The 18,236-nt window shown below is 43.3% G+C and overlaps 1 protein-coding gene across 1 annotated transcript in view; it reads left to right on the plus strand.

Moving 5' to 3' along the window:
- The window catches only part of SLC22A3 (solute carrier family 22 member 3), an 858,705-nt gene extending 841,047 nt beyond the window's left edge, over nt 1-17,658 (plus strand). Inside the window, exons 10-11 of the mRNA XM_078649172.1 lie at nt 1,257-1,356; nt 17,385-17,658. Of these exons, the coding sequence (XP_078505298.1) occupies nt 1,257-1,356; nt 17,385-17,439 (155 nt within the window). The 3' untranslated portion in view covers nt 17,440-17,658. The remainder of the gene's footprint in view (nt 1-1,256; nt 1,357-17,384) is intronic.
- Nucleotides 17,659-18,236: the final 578 nt, after the last annotated feature.

Genomic DNA, 18,236 nt, shown 5'->3' on the forward strand with positions numbered 1-18,236 from the left:
TGTTTCACTCTATGCCACACCACTGTATGCCGCACCACTCAACTGCACTGTATGCCACTATAGTCTAGAACACTATATGCCACTCCACTGTAGCACACTGTACCACAATCTAGTCTGCTCTACCTCACTCCACTGTACAACACTGCACTCCACTCTATGCCACTACATTGTACTCCACTATATGACATCTTCACATACTCTACAATATGGCATACAACTCCACTGTACGATGCACCACTCCACTCTTTAACACTCTTTAACACTCTTTAACACTTTACTCCACTGCATGATACGCCACTACAGTGCACTACACTTCACAGCACTGTCCAATACGAGAGGCAACTCCATTATTTGTCACTTTAGGCCACTCTACACTATGCCACTCCATTCGACTACACTGTACAACAGTTTAGCCCACTGCACTCTACTGTATGTATGCCGTTCCACTCTACAACTCTGTACTGTACTCTATAAAACTACGCTCCATGCCAGTGAATGGCACTCTATTACACTGTGTGCCACTACACCGTACTGTATTCTACTCCAATGTATGCCATTCCACGACACTGCTCAAATCTATCCCACTTGACATCACTCCACTCCAGTCCACGACACTCAACTTCATGATGCTACAGTTGACGATACTCCACTGTACGACACTCAGCTGTACTGTACGACACACCACTTCACTGTACAACTCGCCTCTACACTCCCCCACTCCACTATACGATACACCATGCCACTCCACTATATAATTCTTTACTCCACTATGCGCCTTCATTTAAACACAATGCTATCTATTTAAGCTTTTGACTTTTTTACTTCATATCTGTGCAGGTACATTCTTTTGACTTTTCTGTCCTTAACATCTTCCAAAATGTTCTTTAGCTAAAGCAATGTAACAAAAAATGCTCCAGTTAGTGCAGAGTATCATTTAAATGTATTTCCAATATAAGGCTGACAGTGGGTCCTGTTAAACATGGAATACGAAAGGCCAGTGACACCATTCTAAGGACATAAATTCACTAACTACAGACTTTTGTGTAACCATGATTTCAATATGGCATTGATAACTACATGAAAGTAGTAACATTTTGCTTAGTGCCAAAATAATAAAAGTGACATCTACCGGTTTTGCAATTTATTTACATGGCTGGCAAGTATTATCTATGAGAAACCTGTGCAATCTCACACCACCTTGTGTATAATTTAGTGAAATCCTTCTAGCTTTCTCAATGAACTTTGTGTTTCTATAGGTGTACTTGCCTTGGTATGTGGGTGTCTCGTCTTTCTGTTACCGGAGACCATGGGAATTCCTTTACCAGAAACAATCCAGGATGTTGAAAACCTTTCACGGTATTGTCTATAATAAAGTCCTTTAATTTCTTTTATGGAATTTATGGAATATTGACAAAGTCAAATAGTTTTGTCATACCAAGAATGAAAGTGACAAAATCAGAGTATTGTTGGTGCCATACATGCTGGTGTCATGTCAAATGTGCTTTAGTTGAGCCTTATCGAAGAGTGCAGAGAGGAAAGAAGAAAGCATCAACAACAGCAGCATTCACTGCCAATGATATGTTTGGTAATTACCCAAGGAGGCTGTCCCCACAGCCCAATCAGAGCAATACTTTCCTGGGAGGTGTGCTTGAGCAGTGATATTCATAAGATGAGGTCTGCGAGACAATGCATCCATCATAAATCAAAGATCATTACAGAAGGTACACGTCTTGTGGATACATAATTTTCCTGTATATTCCTCACATCCTCTCTCCTCCCTTAAAGCATTAGTGCCATGATTAATAAGAACCCAAGGTATGCAAAGTATCAGTCACAGCGTGCTTGTGTTGTGAGGTAGTAATGCTTAGCAAATAACCAAAGATGGCCACTTGATTGCCCGGCTGATGTCAACCATCAGAGCGCCTCTAGTGAGGACAGCGCAGAAATAGCCATGGTCCAAGGGGAGTGAGCTGGAATGGCCTTTGGAGGATCTTTTTTGGCTAACGCATAGCAGATTACAAAGAGGATGAACCAATGTAAAATGGTGTATTTTTTCACTCCTGTGGATTTCGTCAGCTCCGGCACAGCTATAAAGATTTTAGGAAGACAAGAATGTTTAATGGTGCAAGTTAGAAGGGCCGAACCCTTGTCAAACTTGTTCCAGTGGCCCACATAAATGGAAGCCTGGAAACCTGCTTCAAAAACCAGGATGACATCCATAGCTTTAGCAGGAAGACATAGGCACATTACCTGGCACTGCTCAATAACCGCACATGCTGCTAAAGCATTTGAGGGTTGGGCTGAGGACCAGATATGCTACTGTGAGAACATGTCCTGTGCAGGAGAGGAATAGTGACAGAATGCTGAGTGCCAACAGATCCTTCTACCCCAGTTTGGGGTAATCATGTTCAGTTGCACTAGATCCTCCATAAGCACCATAAACATATGTGGAATTGGTAGAAATGCGTATAGCAAGCCCCAAGTCCTAATTAAATTGAATGTTCACCCTTCCATGTCAGAGAGAAGTGTATGGCACAAAACTGAGGACACTTCTTGTTCTTTGACATAGCAAAGAGATCTATACAAAAACACCCAAGTTTAGAGAAGCTGACCTCCACCACTTTTGGGTGTAGTTCCCACTTGTGTGTCTAAAGCGATAAGTGATTTAGAACATCCACAATTACATTGAGAAAGCCTGCAAGGTGAGTATGTCTCTGCAGGGAAGATTCCCAGTCACTGTCCCCACTACCAGAGGTGAGTCCCCTCCCAACACAGGGCTGTGTGAGGTCATGGGCCCTGTGATTATATAATGAATGGTGAGGGTATTGTTGGACAGAATTAATGGTGGTCCCTGAGATAGAGAGGAAGAAGGTTTTAAAGGCAAGGTGGACCACCTGCAGCTCCAGCAGGTTTATCTGCTCCACTAATGACCACTGCCATGACGCCCAGATTGGCAACCTAGCAGTGAGGCATCCATAACCTCAGTACTGTGTGCCTATGGAGGACTGAAGGAAAAACCCACCAAAAAGTTGGATGAGTCCAACCACTAATTCAGATACGGATGAACTGAATCCAGATGCTGTCACAGCAAATCTAAACTGGTCAATGGGAATTTGTTCCCCTCTGTTTACCTCCTAGATCCTCCATAAGCACCATAAACATATGTGGAATTGGTAGAAATGCGTATAGCAAGCCCCAAGTCCTAATTAAATTGAATGTTCACCCTTCCATGTCAGAGAGAAGTGTATGGCACAAAACTGAGGACACTTCTTGTTCTTTGACATAGCAAAGAGATCTATACAAAAACACCCAAGTTTAGAGAAGCTGACCTCCACCACTTTTGGGTGTAGTTCCCACTTGTGTGTCTAAAGCGATAAGTGATTTAGAACATCCACAATTACATTGAGAAAGCCTGCAAGGTGAGTATGTCTCTGCAGGGAAGATTCCCAGTCACTGTCCCCACTACCAGAGGTGAGTCTCCTCCCAACACAGGGCTGTGTGAGGTCATGGGCCCTGTGATTATATAATGAATGGTGAGGGTATTGTTGGACAGAATTAATGGTGGTCCCTGAGATAGAGAGGAAGAAGGTTTTAAAGGCAAGGTGGACCACCTGCAGCTCCAGCAGGTTTATCTGCTCCACTAATGACCACTGCCATGACGCCCAGATTGGCAACCTAGCAGTGAGGCATCCATAACCTCAGTACTGTGTGCCTATGGAGGACTGAAGGAAAAACCCACCAAAAAGTTGGATGAGTCCAACCACTAATTCAGATACGGATGAACTGAATCCAGATGCTGTCACAGCAAATCTAAACTGGTCAATGGGAATTTGTTCCCCTCTGTTTACCTCCTAGATCCTCCATAAGCACCATAAACATATGTGGAATTGGTAGAAATGCGTATAGCAAGCCCCAAGTCCTAATTAAATTGAATGTTCACCCTTCCATGTCAGAGAGAAGTGTATGGCACAAAACTGAGGACACTTCTTGTTCTTTGACATAGCAAAGAGATCTATACAAAAACACCCAAGTTTAGAGAAGCTGACCTCCACCACTTTTGGGTGTAGTTCCCACTTGTGTGTCTAAAGCGATAAGTGATTTAGAACATCCACAATTACATTGAGAAAGCCTGCAAGGTGAGTATGTCTCTGCAGGGAAGATTCCCAGTCACTGTCCCCACTACCAGAGGTGAGTCCCCTCCCAACACAGGGCTGTGTGAGGTCATGGGCCCTGTGATTATATAATGAATGGTGAGGGTATTGTTGGACAGAATTAATGGTGGTCCCTGAGATAGAGAGGAAGAAGGTTTTAAAGGCAAGGTGGACCACCTGCAGCTCCAGCAGGTTTATCTGCTCCACTAATGACCACTGCCATGACGCCCAGATTGGCAACCTAGCAGTGAGGCATCCATAACCTCAGTACTGTGTGCCTATGGTTGGACTGAAGGAAAAACCCACCAAAAAGTTGGATGAGTCCAACCACTAATTCAGATACGGATGAACTGAATCCAGATGCTGTCACAGCAAATCTAAACTGGTCAATGGGAAATTGTTCCCCTCTGTTTACCTCCAGGATGTCCATTTCTACCTACCAACCCTACCCAGCCATGGGAACTACCAGAGATTCCAGTTCCATCAGTATACACTACTACCATTTCTATTGATGACCACACTGTGTATTTTACTTATTTTCTTTTTAGACAGAAGTGCTGTTAGTTATAGCAGCTTTACTATGATTGGCAGGAGTTCACGCTTTTTACAAAGTTTGATGATTATCTGGTGAAAGGTGAGCCTACGGCACAGGTTGAAGCACACCTTCAGCAAAAAGTGAATCTCCTCCACCATTTGGGCTTCCCAATTAACATACATAAATGACCTCTAACTCCCTTGCAGAGGCTAATATTCCTAAGGGCTGAGTCAAGCACTGCTCCTATGAAGGCATTTCCTCTTCCTAACACAAGAGATATTTTAGGCGTTTCTAACTCCAAAACTCTCTGTTCTGAACTTCTTATACCTTTTAGGCCTAATGGATTTTATCTGCCATGTGGCGCCCACAGGATGCATGCGGGCCGGGCCCTCAGTGGTGCCTGAAAAAACAGTGGTTCACAAAACAAGGGAGGCTGTCAGCTCGGGTATAATGGAACTAGTCCTGCCACATGGACAACTTTGAGAGCCAAAGGTTGAGGATGGTTATCAGACCAGTCTCCTTTTTGGGGACCGAAAGTAAAGGGGATAGAATCCTATGCCTTCTTCTTCCAGATGAAAATAAAAAAGCAATGGACTGGGCTGCAGCCTGAGTAATTACAGGTAGATGAGATTCTTTCGAGCATTCCTTTCAGAACTTTGTTTATCTTTCTTCCAAAGGCACTACCCCTATAGCCCCTTTGTTCAGTAGGATAATGACTTTTCCCTCTAAAGTCTTATTGTGTGCATGCGAGCTTGTCCTAGTGCAGACAACAAGCCAAAAAGGAGGAAAGAAAGGATAGGTCATAGCCCTTGCACATTAGCTGGGTGACCAAGGGATTGATTATGAATGTCTACCAATTGGTGTAAAAAAAAGGGTGACATGCCACAATCTTCCAGTTGGGGTGGTAGAGGGGTGGACAGGTTAAGACAGAAGAGTCAGAAGAGGATTGGGAGGACTGGATCTACTTCTCTAGTTGACACCACCCCCTAGATAAGCTGTTCTTAACCTGTGGTCCATGGTCTCCAAATCAGATGATCTGAGACTGCTTAGGAAATTTAAATAATATTAACAGCCTAACGAAAAATATATAAACAAAAGTGCAAAATGTTAAACTGAATATTTTAAAATGTTCTGCAAATGTGACAGAATATGAAATTAAAGGCTATAACTTAAGTTGGTATCCTCCGTTTGATTCGTGGAACAGTGCAAGTGCCTTAAACGGACTATAGTATGGACAGTGGGTGACCTCAATTGAATTTAGAAAATCCCCAACCATCCCATTAAAATAAAAAATGATTTTTCTAGTATTTGTGAACTAAATAAAAAGTAATAATTTGTATATGTGTTTGATGGATGCATGTTTCTGTATTTTTTAAGATTGTTTTGTGGTTCAAATCATTGAAATTGCATAGGCTGGAGTTCCTAGATTGCAATAGTTACTCAGTGTGCGGTCCCCAGATTACAATAATGATTTAGTATGGGTCCCTGGATTCCAGTAAGGATTAAGTGGGGTTCACAGAAGTCAAAAGATTAAGAACCACTGACCTATATCCACCAATCCCAAAAGAAGTTCATCTTTTGAGGTGTTTTGTAAGGTTGACACTGCTCTAAGGCTGTGATCTGTGGCAGCTTCAAAAACATCTGTATTGTGATGGAACTGCCTCACTGGTGAGGCTAGGCGCAGAGAGTGAGCTGTAGCTCTAATGTTTTTAAGTCATTTCAAGAAGGCGTTGGTCTTTTCTCAGAACAGCTGCTTGCCACAGAACTGCATTTTCATGGGGCTTGCTTCAATATCTCCTAAGATAGTGGAACTCATCCAAGCATGGCAGCATTTCATGCTTTGGAACACATTGTTTTTGAAATCCAGGCCACACTTCAGGATAAGTATGGACGCTCCAAAACCATTTCTGATCAAGTCATGAATGTTTTTTTTTGTGTGGTCTGGAAGCAGATAAGTTTTGCCAATTCACACAGGTCATGCACATAGCAGCCCAGAGGGCATGTGGCATTCACCTCTGACAGACTTGCCCTTTCTATGGTGATATCACATTTTTGCCTAGGCCCAACCCTAGACTCCGCACCTCCCTGAGAATAATGGAAAGAAGGTGCATAAGTACTTCAGTTCAGCACATCGTCACATGCCGTACCATATCACAGGCCGACCTGTTGGATCAACGCAGTCTATTTCGAGTTTCCACATCTACAATAGTCCAGGGAGGTCTCAGGCATGCAGCGGTTGGCATGAGGTGCAGGTGTCATGACTCAAAGATATGACATTGTACGCAGAATATCAAAGTTTGCTTCTTTGTGGTAACAACCCCGATTAGTTCCCAGTTGTGGTAGAATTTGGCTTTAAAAACTGACAAATTCTATATGACGGTCACTCTACTGGAAGCTATGGAAACTTCCCAATCCAAGTTGCAGCCAAGTCTATTCCTAAGAGATCAGTTCCCGCTCGGGAACATGCAAGGCAATGTTAGTAGGGGGCATTCAGTCCATGTTTATTCAGCTGGCTTTTTGTCCCTTTTTCCATACATTTATCCCCTATATTTTGTTATGCAGATTGGCTCATTATAAGAGAAAAAGTACAACAAAACTAGCACACTTTCCAAAGCCGATTTACATCCACACATGTTCATAATTTGTTTGTGGAATTCCAATTCTTCTTGGCTTTTTTATCCTCCCTAATGTCAAGGGGAATTTGGTGCCTTGCTGATATTCACAAATGCAAGCAGTATCTTCAAGCAAGATCCACACCTATTGCCAAAGGAGAATTTTCTCTTTGTGGGCTTTTCATCCTAGATGTGACATTAGTCCCCTTTTGAATATATATTCTGTGCAGAGTAGCTGTGCAATTACTGGTAGGCATTGCCCTTCCTTCTGCAATCTCAGAAAACAATCAACTGTATGTCAAGTCCAGTTCTTAACACAATTTGATCACCATGCCTCAGTAGGTTTTATAGTAGGAACGCTCATACTCAGGACCTGGTACAAGCAGTACAGTAGTTGGGTCCGGAGAATTACATATTAAAACAAGGCCTGGGAGGTAAATTCCGCTCCGCTCGCGGAGTTTTGGCCATTCCGCGTTCCACGGAGATAGCGGAATTGCCAAAAATTCCACAATCCGCGGCGTAGCGGAATTTTACCCTTGTTGGCGCTTTCAAAATGCATGTTCGCACGCGTGGATGGGACTTACCAGGATCCCTGCGTTCGCCAACGAGTTTTCCTATCCATTCACATGCGCCACGATAATTTGGTAGTCAGTCGCGCTATCCCACAAGAATGTGCGAACACGTCATTCGGACGCGCCATCGGAACCCGCAGTCGCAAACAGGAAACACGCATCGCGAGCGGGCGGGACAAGTGAAACAAGATGGCCAAGCCAATTGGCAACGGCATGGGCAAGTTCACCAGATATTTCCCCCCAAGCACGCAAACAGCATCCCCGTACAGGAAAAACGCATCGCGAATGGGCGGAATTCTACGTAGCTCGCGGAGATTTTTTCTGTTTCGCGGAACTTTGCATAACGCGACTACACAAATTCCACCCACCCCTACCTTAGTGTCATTGTCTACAGATATCCCAGTAGTCTGATCAAGTGAACTGTAGTTTTCAGTAGATACAGTTAAGCTTTAATATGTTTTAGATTCTCTTATGGTACATTTTGCTTTGTGCCGTGGACAGTTTAACCCAAAATCAAACCAAGGTGGATGATTTAATTAACTGCCTTCTGGTCCTGCCTTGGCTTGCACACATCCATTAGTAACCATGAACTGATGTCTATTTGCAGTCTTATGATGGGTTTCTGCCTTTTTTCGGATGATGTTTGAATATCCCGTCCTTGAGTATTCCATTGAGGTGTGTGATATTCGTTAAGGAAGAATTAATGTTAGGACATATATGAATCGTTTTCACCAATTAGCTCCTAAAACAATCAGTTGAAAGAACTCAGATGGCTGTTTTGTTGCTGGATAGGAGATGAGATAAAGAACAAGTTACTTTGATCCAAGCATCCAACTTCTTTCCATTTGACTTTGTGGGCTGCAAATCCATTAGAAGAATGTTAAATCAATGTTAAGTCAATGAAATAACATTTTGAGTATGTTACTATTGAGATTTCAGATTTTCAGATTTTCCAGATGACAAAGAAGGTGTAGCTTGGTCAGTAATATTAGGGGGGGTGAGCTTCAGGTTTTCCAACAACCATGCTGCCATATATGTCAAAATACTTTACAATAGAAGCAGTGCAAAAGGGGAGTTTAAGTGATGGTGGAAAGGAAGCAGAGTACAGACTGTAAAGGGCACTTAAAACACTTGGGGCCAGATGTAGGTAATTCCGATGTACCTACTCTTAAAAACCGAATCATACCGATTCGGTATTTAAGAGTAGGTAAATTGGAAGTAGGCAGATGTAGGTAATTTTTCTTTTTCAATTACCGATTCTGTAAGATTTGGTATTTACCGATTCGGTAAATACCGAATCGGTAATTCCCATTGATTCCTATGGGCCTTGAAGCCCATAGGAATCAATGGGAAATACCGATTCGGTATTTACCGAATCGGTACATACCGAATCCTGGCAGGGGGAACGGGGTGTCACTTTGACACCCTGTAGCACCCCAATTGCAGGCTTGTGTGCCATGTGGCACACATACATGCCCTAAGGGCATGCCTGTGTGTCACATGGCATAGGTGTACATGCACAGATGTGCATGTACACTGGAATTCGGTATTTTACCACCCAACAGGATTGGGTGGTAAATACCGACTCCTAAAGGGCCTGTGGCACTCTTTGAAGTGCCAGCTACATCTGGATTTACCGAATCGGTAAATATACCGATTCGGTATATTTACTGATTCGGTAAAATTCGGTAAAATTCGGCCCCCTACATCTCAAAAACCAATTACCGGTCGGTAACGGCCGAAATCGGCCGATACCGACCGGTAATTGGTGTCCTACATCTGGCCCAATATTCTTTAAAATAAGCAATCCTTTTAAGACCTATAAAACATAGATGAGAAACAGTGAGTGTGTGCATGTATTTTTGTATGTGTTTGTATACAAAAATCCCAGGTGAAATCCGACTCCCCACCATGTCTGACTGAAAACACCTGTATCCAACTATTTTACTGGAGAATAGAATTATTAGGGGTGGCATAGCACCCCAAACACCTCCCCTGAAGCTACTCCCCTGACACAAAGCCTTTGGAAAATGTTGCCTTGTAAAACGCCTACACAAGTGTGGTCTGTGAGCCACCCTGTAGGAAGGTGAAGTATTATCTGGTGATGTTGGTTCGACTTCACCATGGAATACTATCACAAACTCCAAAGATGGTCCTTGGATTCACACTAATAAATCCTTAGCTCAGTCCTGATGGAGTGGAAAAGAGCAGTCAGGCTTTAGTAGAGAAACATATGTTAAGCATTTCAGACTACCAACATGGACAATAAGTAATTGACACAACTCAATAGAAATCCGTCACAAATTTCTAAAAATAAAGTGCTATTTTATCTTAATTTAGACACCAAAATGAACAAAACAGCATACATATAACCGGAGCTATGGATTTTAGAAGAAACAATAAATAACAGCAATTGAATACTGCAGAACTTTTGCATTGTGGTCAATGAGAAAAAGTGGTAGTGACTATCAGTCACTTGCAGGTAGAGTTGCGTGGAACCCACTGGAGGTAAAAGTGATGCAGACCAGGCCATGACAGTCACTTTAATTTTACATGGCCCGTAGTCCCTGGGGGCACAGTTGTCCTGGCTGTCCTTGGAACTGGTGCCGCAGGGGTGCTGCTTTCACCTCTTACATGGTGCGGGGGGAAACGGATGCAAAATCTTAACAATGGAGCTACAGCAGAGGTTAGTTGAAAGTGTTGTGGAGTTCCCTCTTGATGCAGAGTCGAGTGCAGGGGTCGGGTGCTGTACTGGCAACCAACAAGCCTTGGCAGTGGTAAACAGAGTAGATAGATACTTCGACGTCCAGTGGTCCTGGGAAACATGTTAGCGACCTGAAACTTCGTGGAAGGCAGTACTACAGTTCCCACAATCCACTAAATCATCTGGATTTGGGCGATCCCTCTGAGGGCCTGATGGTCAGTGATTCTTCTGATGCGAAGCTTTGTTTGACTTGCAAGTTGCAGGGACTAGTACCACTAGTCCAGGTGAGGATGAGGGTGCTTCAGGCTCTCACAGGCATCCCTCTGTCTTGGGGAACTGAGAGTTAGCCTAAGACGAGACATGATCAAGCAGTTCAAGGAGCATTGCCACAGGGGCAGAGTATTCCTCTTTTGGTTTGTGCAAGTCCTGGTGTCGCAGGCACAGGTCTCTTCTTTGTCCTCTTCGATGCAAGTTGATTCAGAACTGAGGCTCTGGTGTCGTGGGTGGCCCTTAAATCCTAGATTTAGGGGCATTAGGGATGTGGGTGCAAGTAGCCAATGGGCCTCTTACCCCAGTGCATAATCTGCCCCTGAGTTGAACTCATCCGGGGTGTAGGTCACCTTTTCTACCAAGAACCCACTATTTCCATGACTTTTAAAAATGGCAGAAAGCTTCTTTAGCTGTACAGACCAGGCAGCCCACCCTGAAGGCGTGGCTAGTCTTTTGGGGACATACACATCCTGCATACCAAATTTCTTGCCTGTTGGGAGCAAATGTGCCTGGGGCAGAGGAAGGACTGTTTCCACCTGGGGGAGACAACCTTGATGTATATCAGAGGTGTTCAATCATTGAAGCTCACTGCCTTGGTCTGTCACTTTACTAGCCATCCTAAGAGGTAGGAGGTGTGACCTCCTTCCTTCTCAGGCCTTTGTTACTGGCTCCTGGGACTGGTCACACTGCCTGCAGGAGGTCAAAATCCTGTCTTGATGGCAGCAAGTGTAGCCCGTCAGTGCACAGAGAAGTTGGGGCAACCGGGTGGGCTACCTCTAAAATAGCCATCTGGTTGCATGCTACATTGTCCTCAACACCAGATTTGTGTCAGAGGTGATGAGGCACGTTGTTTGACACCAAACTCAAGATATGTAGGTGGTACCATAATGGAGATAGTGACCCGGGTCTGTCTGGGTGCTAGCCCATGTTATCCTATAGACCACCTATCACGTATAATGTACTTTAATAGTAACTGCCTCTAGAGGGATATATAAGCTTGTACTCACGTGCCCACACCTTTAATATAAGGCATCCAGCCTTGTGGGCTCATGAGGCCTTCCTTAGGCATGTCTGACATATATCAAGAGTAGTCCATTGACTTTGCCCCACATGGTGGGGTCAAAGTCGAAATGGAGCAGTTTACACTGTTCCTGTAATCTGCAATGACAGGCCTGTTGTCAGTAATTTACTTGGGTCACTCAGGGTGGCACAACCAGTGCAGCAAGCCCTGGGGACCCCTTTCCTACCCATGCCCTGGGTAACACTGGTACCATATACTAGGGGCTTATAAGGAGGATAAAGTCCTTGTCAATTGGGGTTGCAGAGTTACATATAACAGTGTTAGGGAGACAGTATTGGCACTGTGGTGGGTTAGCTGGCTTCGGTGTACTATTAGAGTCGAAAGCCAGCATCTAGTAGTCCAAATGGGGGCTCAAATTGGGGTACGGACATCCGTAAAGACCCTTATTTGAAAAGCAAAATGAGCACAAGCCAAGGGCTGATATATGCTCATGGTTTTAGAGGGCACCAGTTAACTGCCTGTCCCAAAAGATCTTTGAAGAACCTTCTTGATGCCTGGGTAGTAAAGGACCTAGTCTTGCTGCATGAGGGCCACGTTCTTTGCCTAATTTAAATGGCTGAAATGAAGATGGGAGAGTATTGGCTTCCTTTTCAATGAAAAGTACAGATGATAATCAGCTCTTTTTACCAATCATGATAAGAACAGAAAGAGGTAGGGTAATGAATACATCTGCCTTGTGGGCTAGTGTGACACCTGGACTGTGCAATTTCTTTAGAATGTCTTTCCTCAAGGCCCGATTCCAAACAATAAAGAAGGATTCTGTAGTGATTTGAACTGTTGACGGTTCATCTTTGTTGTCTGGACCAATATGTGAATGTGCTTAGTTTTTACAAGTGTCATTTGAAGACCATAATAAGGTGTATTAATTTGATGGCTTCTGCTAATTATTCTGTGAAGTTTGGAATCTCTTGAATGAGGAGACATAATCTTTATGCCAATTAGTTTTTGCCTGTCAAGAGTCATCTGTGGGAGGAGAGAGAGACCATTTAAAGGTCTCTTTATAGGCCAGAGAAAACAATAACTTTGCCTCCATGCATCCAAAGGCCATTGAGGAATGGGAAGCTTAGTAGTCTTACATCTGCTGACCTTGATCAGGCCCGTGACACACCATTCATATGTAATGGGGCATCAGACATAGACGTCTGTTTGCACTAACATTAACAAAAGGAACCCATATTCCTTAAGATCTGATATTTGGATGAATCTACTGAACAAGGATTATTAGAATTTTAAAGAATTTGGTGAAAACAGAAGATGAGCCTCAGACAAGCATCAATAAGGTTCAGAAAAACAATAACACCATCATGCCAGGCAACACATTATAGAGTCAAGTGTCATGCCTAACTGAGAGGGTGAAGTTCTGTGGCATCACCTAGTGACCCTGGAGTGATATTGCCATAAAACGTTTCCTTGTCCAGTCTGGCGCATGGCTATATTCATAAAATGAGGAGTCTGCAGGAATACGTGTGCATCAGAAAATGGCTCAGTCTTCAAAAATTAGCTTAGGTTTGTAACCGACTTGTTCTATGTACCATGAATTCTAAACCTTAGCAGTCACCACAGCTGTAGCCTATAACAAGTCCCTATTGCTAGCCCCACTAGGTTTTAACCCTCCAACTATACACCATAGACGGTTTATTGCTTAGTTTCCTCCAAGCCTTAAAACTAACTAGCACTAAGTGCCAATTATAGCCTATGGAAGCAGTAGACCGGGACCCAAGGTCGACTTCAGGCTGAGCGTGATGGAGCATGGGTTCGATACACCAAGCGGGTTTGTCTCGTTCAAAGATTTTACCTTCTGACTTAGACTTATAGAGCTCAAAATCCTCCAGTGGGGCAAGCCTGCTGCTGTATTTGAGGAAGATACATTGAAATTCTGCACCTTTCCTGCAAAGTTCCCCTGAATGACACTGGAAGTTTCGGAAGTCCAAACATTTTCTACGTCCACAGTTTCTAGACGCAGCTCCTCTCGGGCACTTCTAAGGATTCCAGGGTCAGCACTTAAGGCAGAGGACCCACTCCATTTGAGGCTACCAGCAAGGTTCAGTACAGGTCCAGTTAATACTGGTCAGACCAGTCAGTTCAGGAAAAATGCCTCTTGCAACTTGTTGTGTCCCTGTATCCACATGGGATGTCAGCCAACTGTCTACGGGCCCGATTCACAGAATGAAGTTAAGACTAAATCCTAAACTTACTACTATTTTGGTATTCACAGAATGCACTTACTACTTTTGGCATTCACATAATGATCTTAAGACTCAATCCTAAACTTACTACTATTTTGGTATTCACAGAATGCACTTACTACTTTTGGCATTCACAGAAGTTAGGATTTTGTCTTAAGTTTGTCTTAAGACAAACTTAAGACAGACTTAAGACGGACTTAAGACAGACTTAAGTTAGGATTTTGTCTTAAGTCTGTCTTAAGTCTGTCTTAAGTTTGTCTTAAGTTTGTCTTAAGTCTGTCTTAAGTCTGTCTTAAGTCTGTCTTAAGTTTGTCTTAAGACAAACTTAAGACAAAATCCTAACTTCTGTGAATGCCAAAAGTAGTAAGTTCATTCTGTGAATGCCAAAATTAGTAAGTTCATTCTGTGAATGCCAAAAGTAGTAAGTGCATTCTGTGAATACCAAATTAGTAGTAAGTTTAGGAATGAGTCTTCAGTTCATTCTGTGAATCGGGCCCTATGTTTTTGTCCTGGTTACAAAAGGGAGCTGGTCTAGTCCTTCGCTATTAGCTCACAGGCAGAAAGTACTATCCTCTTCTGATTTTCAACAGGTCCAGAAAGTATCCTGAGGAAGGTTCCTTGGGGTGTCACATCGATGGTTGGCACTAGTCAGTGCGGGGAGGTGACTCCTGGACACTCGCTAACCAATGGGGGAAAGGTTTCAAGGGCAACCTTACCCGCTTTGCCGAGCTTTTGTGTACATCCTTAGGCATGGGCAGGAAAAGGAGCAGTCCCTCTCACATGTCCACTCAAAAGCAGTTGTGGGAGAAACTTACCTCTTATTGAGTTTGGTGCCAGTCTGACTACTGTGGGCTTAGAGGATAAAGGTTTTCCCTTCTTCAAGTCTCATCCTAAACTAAACTATAGATTGGTAGGCTAAACCTCAGTCCCTTTCAAGTTACCAAAAAATCCCTGGGCCACTAAGCTCTACCACCTGACCTGATAGGGATAAAATGGGCCACACCCAGTCCATTCAGTTACCAGGCCTAAGCAATTGTTATCCTTTGGAGCAGTTTCACACCTCATTAAGGTCAAACACTGGCTGTGCATATGCTAACAGAGAAATTAGTCTGGAAGCTTCAGGGAGGGAAAAGGTACCTTTCTAAAAGCTATTATCCCTAAATCTTTTTTAAAAATTACAACTTCACCAATGATTTGGACTTTTAATAATAATGAAAAATAATAATTGAATTACAATTTTAGCAATTGCCTGTTAAAAGCTTCAGATTCAAGTTTATCTGTACTTTGATATTTTCTAGGATCCTGTTATCGCCCTGACAGTGAAAGTAGCTTTTGTTGTTGAGTCATTGGAGGCACAGGTCAACTTTGAGTTTACACATTTTACACTTTTAAATATCAGGCAAGCCACCTAGTAGGCATCAAGGTGTGCTTAGAGGTGACTTCATATTCAAAAGAAGGATTTCCCACCTGTAAAAAGGGTTATCATGACAGGCTTGACTGCAGATTTTTAGACTGTTGTACTCAGGCAACAGATGATAGGATGGAAGCCATAGTTTACAGTCCAACCTTGTGGCTGGCAAAATGGGTTCTGCAGTCTACAGGTAGCATTTACTTCCAGGCCCTGAGTGCATTTCCTACACATATACTTAGGACTTATTGGCAAGGTAAATATGTCAATCAGGGGTAGGCCAATTTAGCCATGTTTAAAGGGGGAGCACAGGTACTTCACTCCTATTTAGCAGGGGTAAAGTGCACAGAGTTACAAAAACATCAAAAATAGGGTTTGAACGATGGTAAAAAAAAATCTGGGGTTACCATGCAGAAAAGGAAGATTTGCTTCATAGATAAGTTACACTAAATTTCTGCCGATCAAAGTAGTCAGCTTGGAGCATGAAAAACCAACAAGTGATGATGGACATTTGGACTATTAGTAATTACTGTGGGCAGTATTCTTCAATTGCATTTTGTTTGGCAGTACTGTTATATAGGAGGAATAACAATAGTCAAATCAGCCTTGACCCAACACAACTGGAGCAGCCTACCCTGAAATGCCAGATCACGCCCTCTGCACAGGAATACAAGAACCTTAAATGGGTTTCATCTTTCGACTGTGCCATACCATTGAGCTCCACTGTGTTCTTTCTAACAGAAAGCATGTTGCAGTTTTCTTTCAGGTGGACTGCTACTTTTGGGCCAGGGCAAGACTGTTTTGAACCAATCTGAACAATACATTTAGAAATATTCCATGCTAGTGTATCCGTTCCATTCCATTACAGATGGATACCAAAGATTATCATTGCGCATGAGGATAATGGATCTGGCTTATAAGTGCAGCAAGGGTACAATGCGATCAAAGGGTATGGCCTTCTCACTGTCAGGAACTAGCATTCAAGGACAGCGTTATGTCACGGATGTAGTGAATTGTCGAGTGCAAATATTACCCCACCACCACATTATGCGTACCTCACTGAATAACACAGAGGTCCTTATTACGATGAGGCCCGGAAAGCCTCTGACCGCAGGTCGAAGGCTTTTCCAAGCCTCATCGCGATTCCATTCCGACTGCCTAAATACAATCTAGATGGTTTGGAATTGAAACCAGCCGGTCATTCCGTCTGGATTCCGACATGCTCAAGGAGCCTGATGGCCAGTCGGAGACCACCCGTAATCCCAATGGACGGCGTTTCTGCCATTGGGATTGCGATGCTCAGTTTCGGAAAGGCTTTTCATGTAAAGTGAGTTTGGGGGCCCCCAGCAAGGCCCGCTTCTCCTTGCTCCCTCCTTGAGGTGCCTGCCATGCGGTCCAGGAATGAACAGAACCTCCCATTTCTCCATGGGAGCTCATGCTGTGGCCAGTTTACAACCGCAGCACAAGCTCCCATGGAGAAATGGAAGTATGCGACGGCAACACGTGCGGTCGTATTGTAATTGTGGTGTCAGGACCGCCGCCCGTAAGTCGGTAGATCTCGAGACCGCGGTGGTGTAGGTCAGAGGCAACTCCGACTGACATCGTAATTGAGCCCAGAGTCTTAACGGCTCTGAGTAACACAGAACCTTAACTGCACAGCAAGCCACCATGAGTCTGATGTTAGGCTCTTAGCTAGGTATAAATTAGAGTAAAATGGAAAATGGATGCTCTTGGGCTGACTTCTCTTCTTGTCTTCCATTAATATTTATGTATTTAAGCTCGTATTTGTAAAAAACTGATGAACATTATGGAACACAAATCTTATGAAAAAAGAACACATGACTAACTATTTTTTCTTGTTTCAGACCACGGAATTGGCAACATCTGAAGAAGACAAAAGCAGTTTCCACAGGCCCTTGATTTCTTAGGCAGAAAACTAAGGAGGGACATTCAGTTGCTGTCTATCCGGGGCTCCACTATGCGCATTGTGTTGCCACTGAAAGAGCCATTGAAACATTCACACAATTAAGAAAAAAACATGTTAATGGAAGCATATGTCATAAGGACCCACATAAAGACAGCAAAAACATTTTGGACTTTTTAACATTATATGGAGAAAATGAAACATCATTCAGATATTGTAACAAATATGTTTTTTGGCAAGAATGAGTGAGAGATAGAGTAACCTGGTAACTGTGCTGCACCAGTGGAAGTCATCTTGGCTGACATTGTATTAGATTGAAAGAAAACTGCTTTGGCATTTGTAGAGTGAAAAGGTTTTCACCAACACTGCTACCATACTGAGAAAGTACAGTAAGTAGCTCTGGCAGCATACAAACGGGTGCAGCACAATCAGAAGCAGGTGCAATGTAGAAACACACAGAGCCGGAACAGGTCAAAGAAAAGCAATATTCCTTTTCGGCAATATGTGTTCCTCCCAGTGGATGGGTCTCATCTAAAAAGAAGGCATTCCGGTTCCCTGCACTGCCACTACGTAGGCTGGACTTACTTTGTACAGTAAAAAAATGCATTTTAAGACATGCTATGGGGTGAGCAAAAAAAAAACTGTAATCTTTATGCATATTTTGCTTCAAAATATATATGTAAGGTATTATGCATGTCCTCCTGCTCAATGTATTTTCTTTTACGAGTTTAAAGCGTTTAAAGTCACGTGGTGCATGCACATTGCTAGCGCAACGCCTGCGGTTTCTTTTTCA

This window comes from Lissotriton helveticus, chromosome 6 (assembly GCF_964261635.1).
Source record: "Lissotriton helveticus chromosome 6, aLisHel1.1, whole genome shotgun sequence".
In the NCBI taxonomy this organism is placed as follows: Eukaryota; Metazoa; Chordata; class Amphibia; order Caudata; family Salamandridae; genus Lissotriton; species Lissotriton helveticus.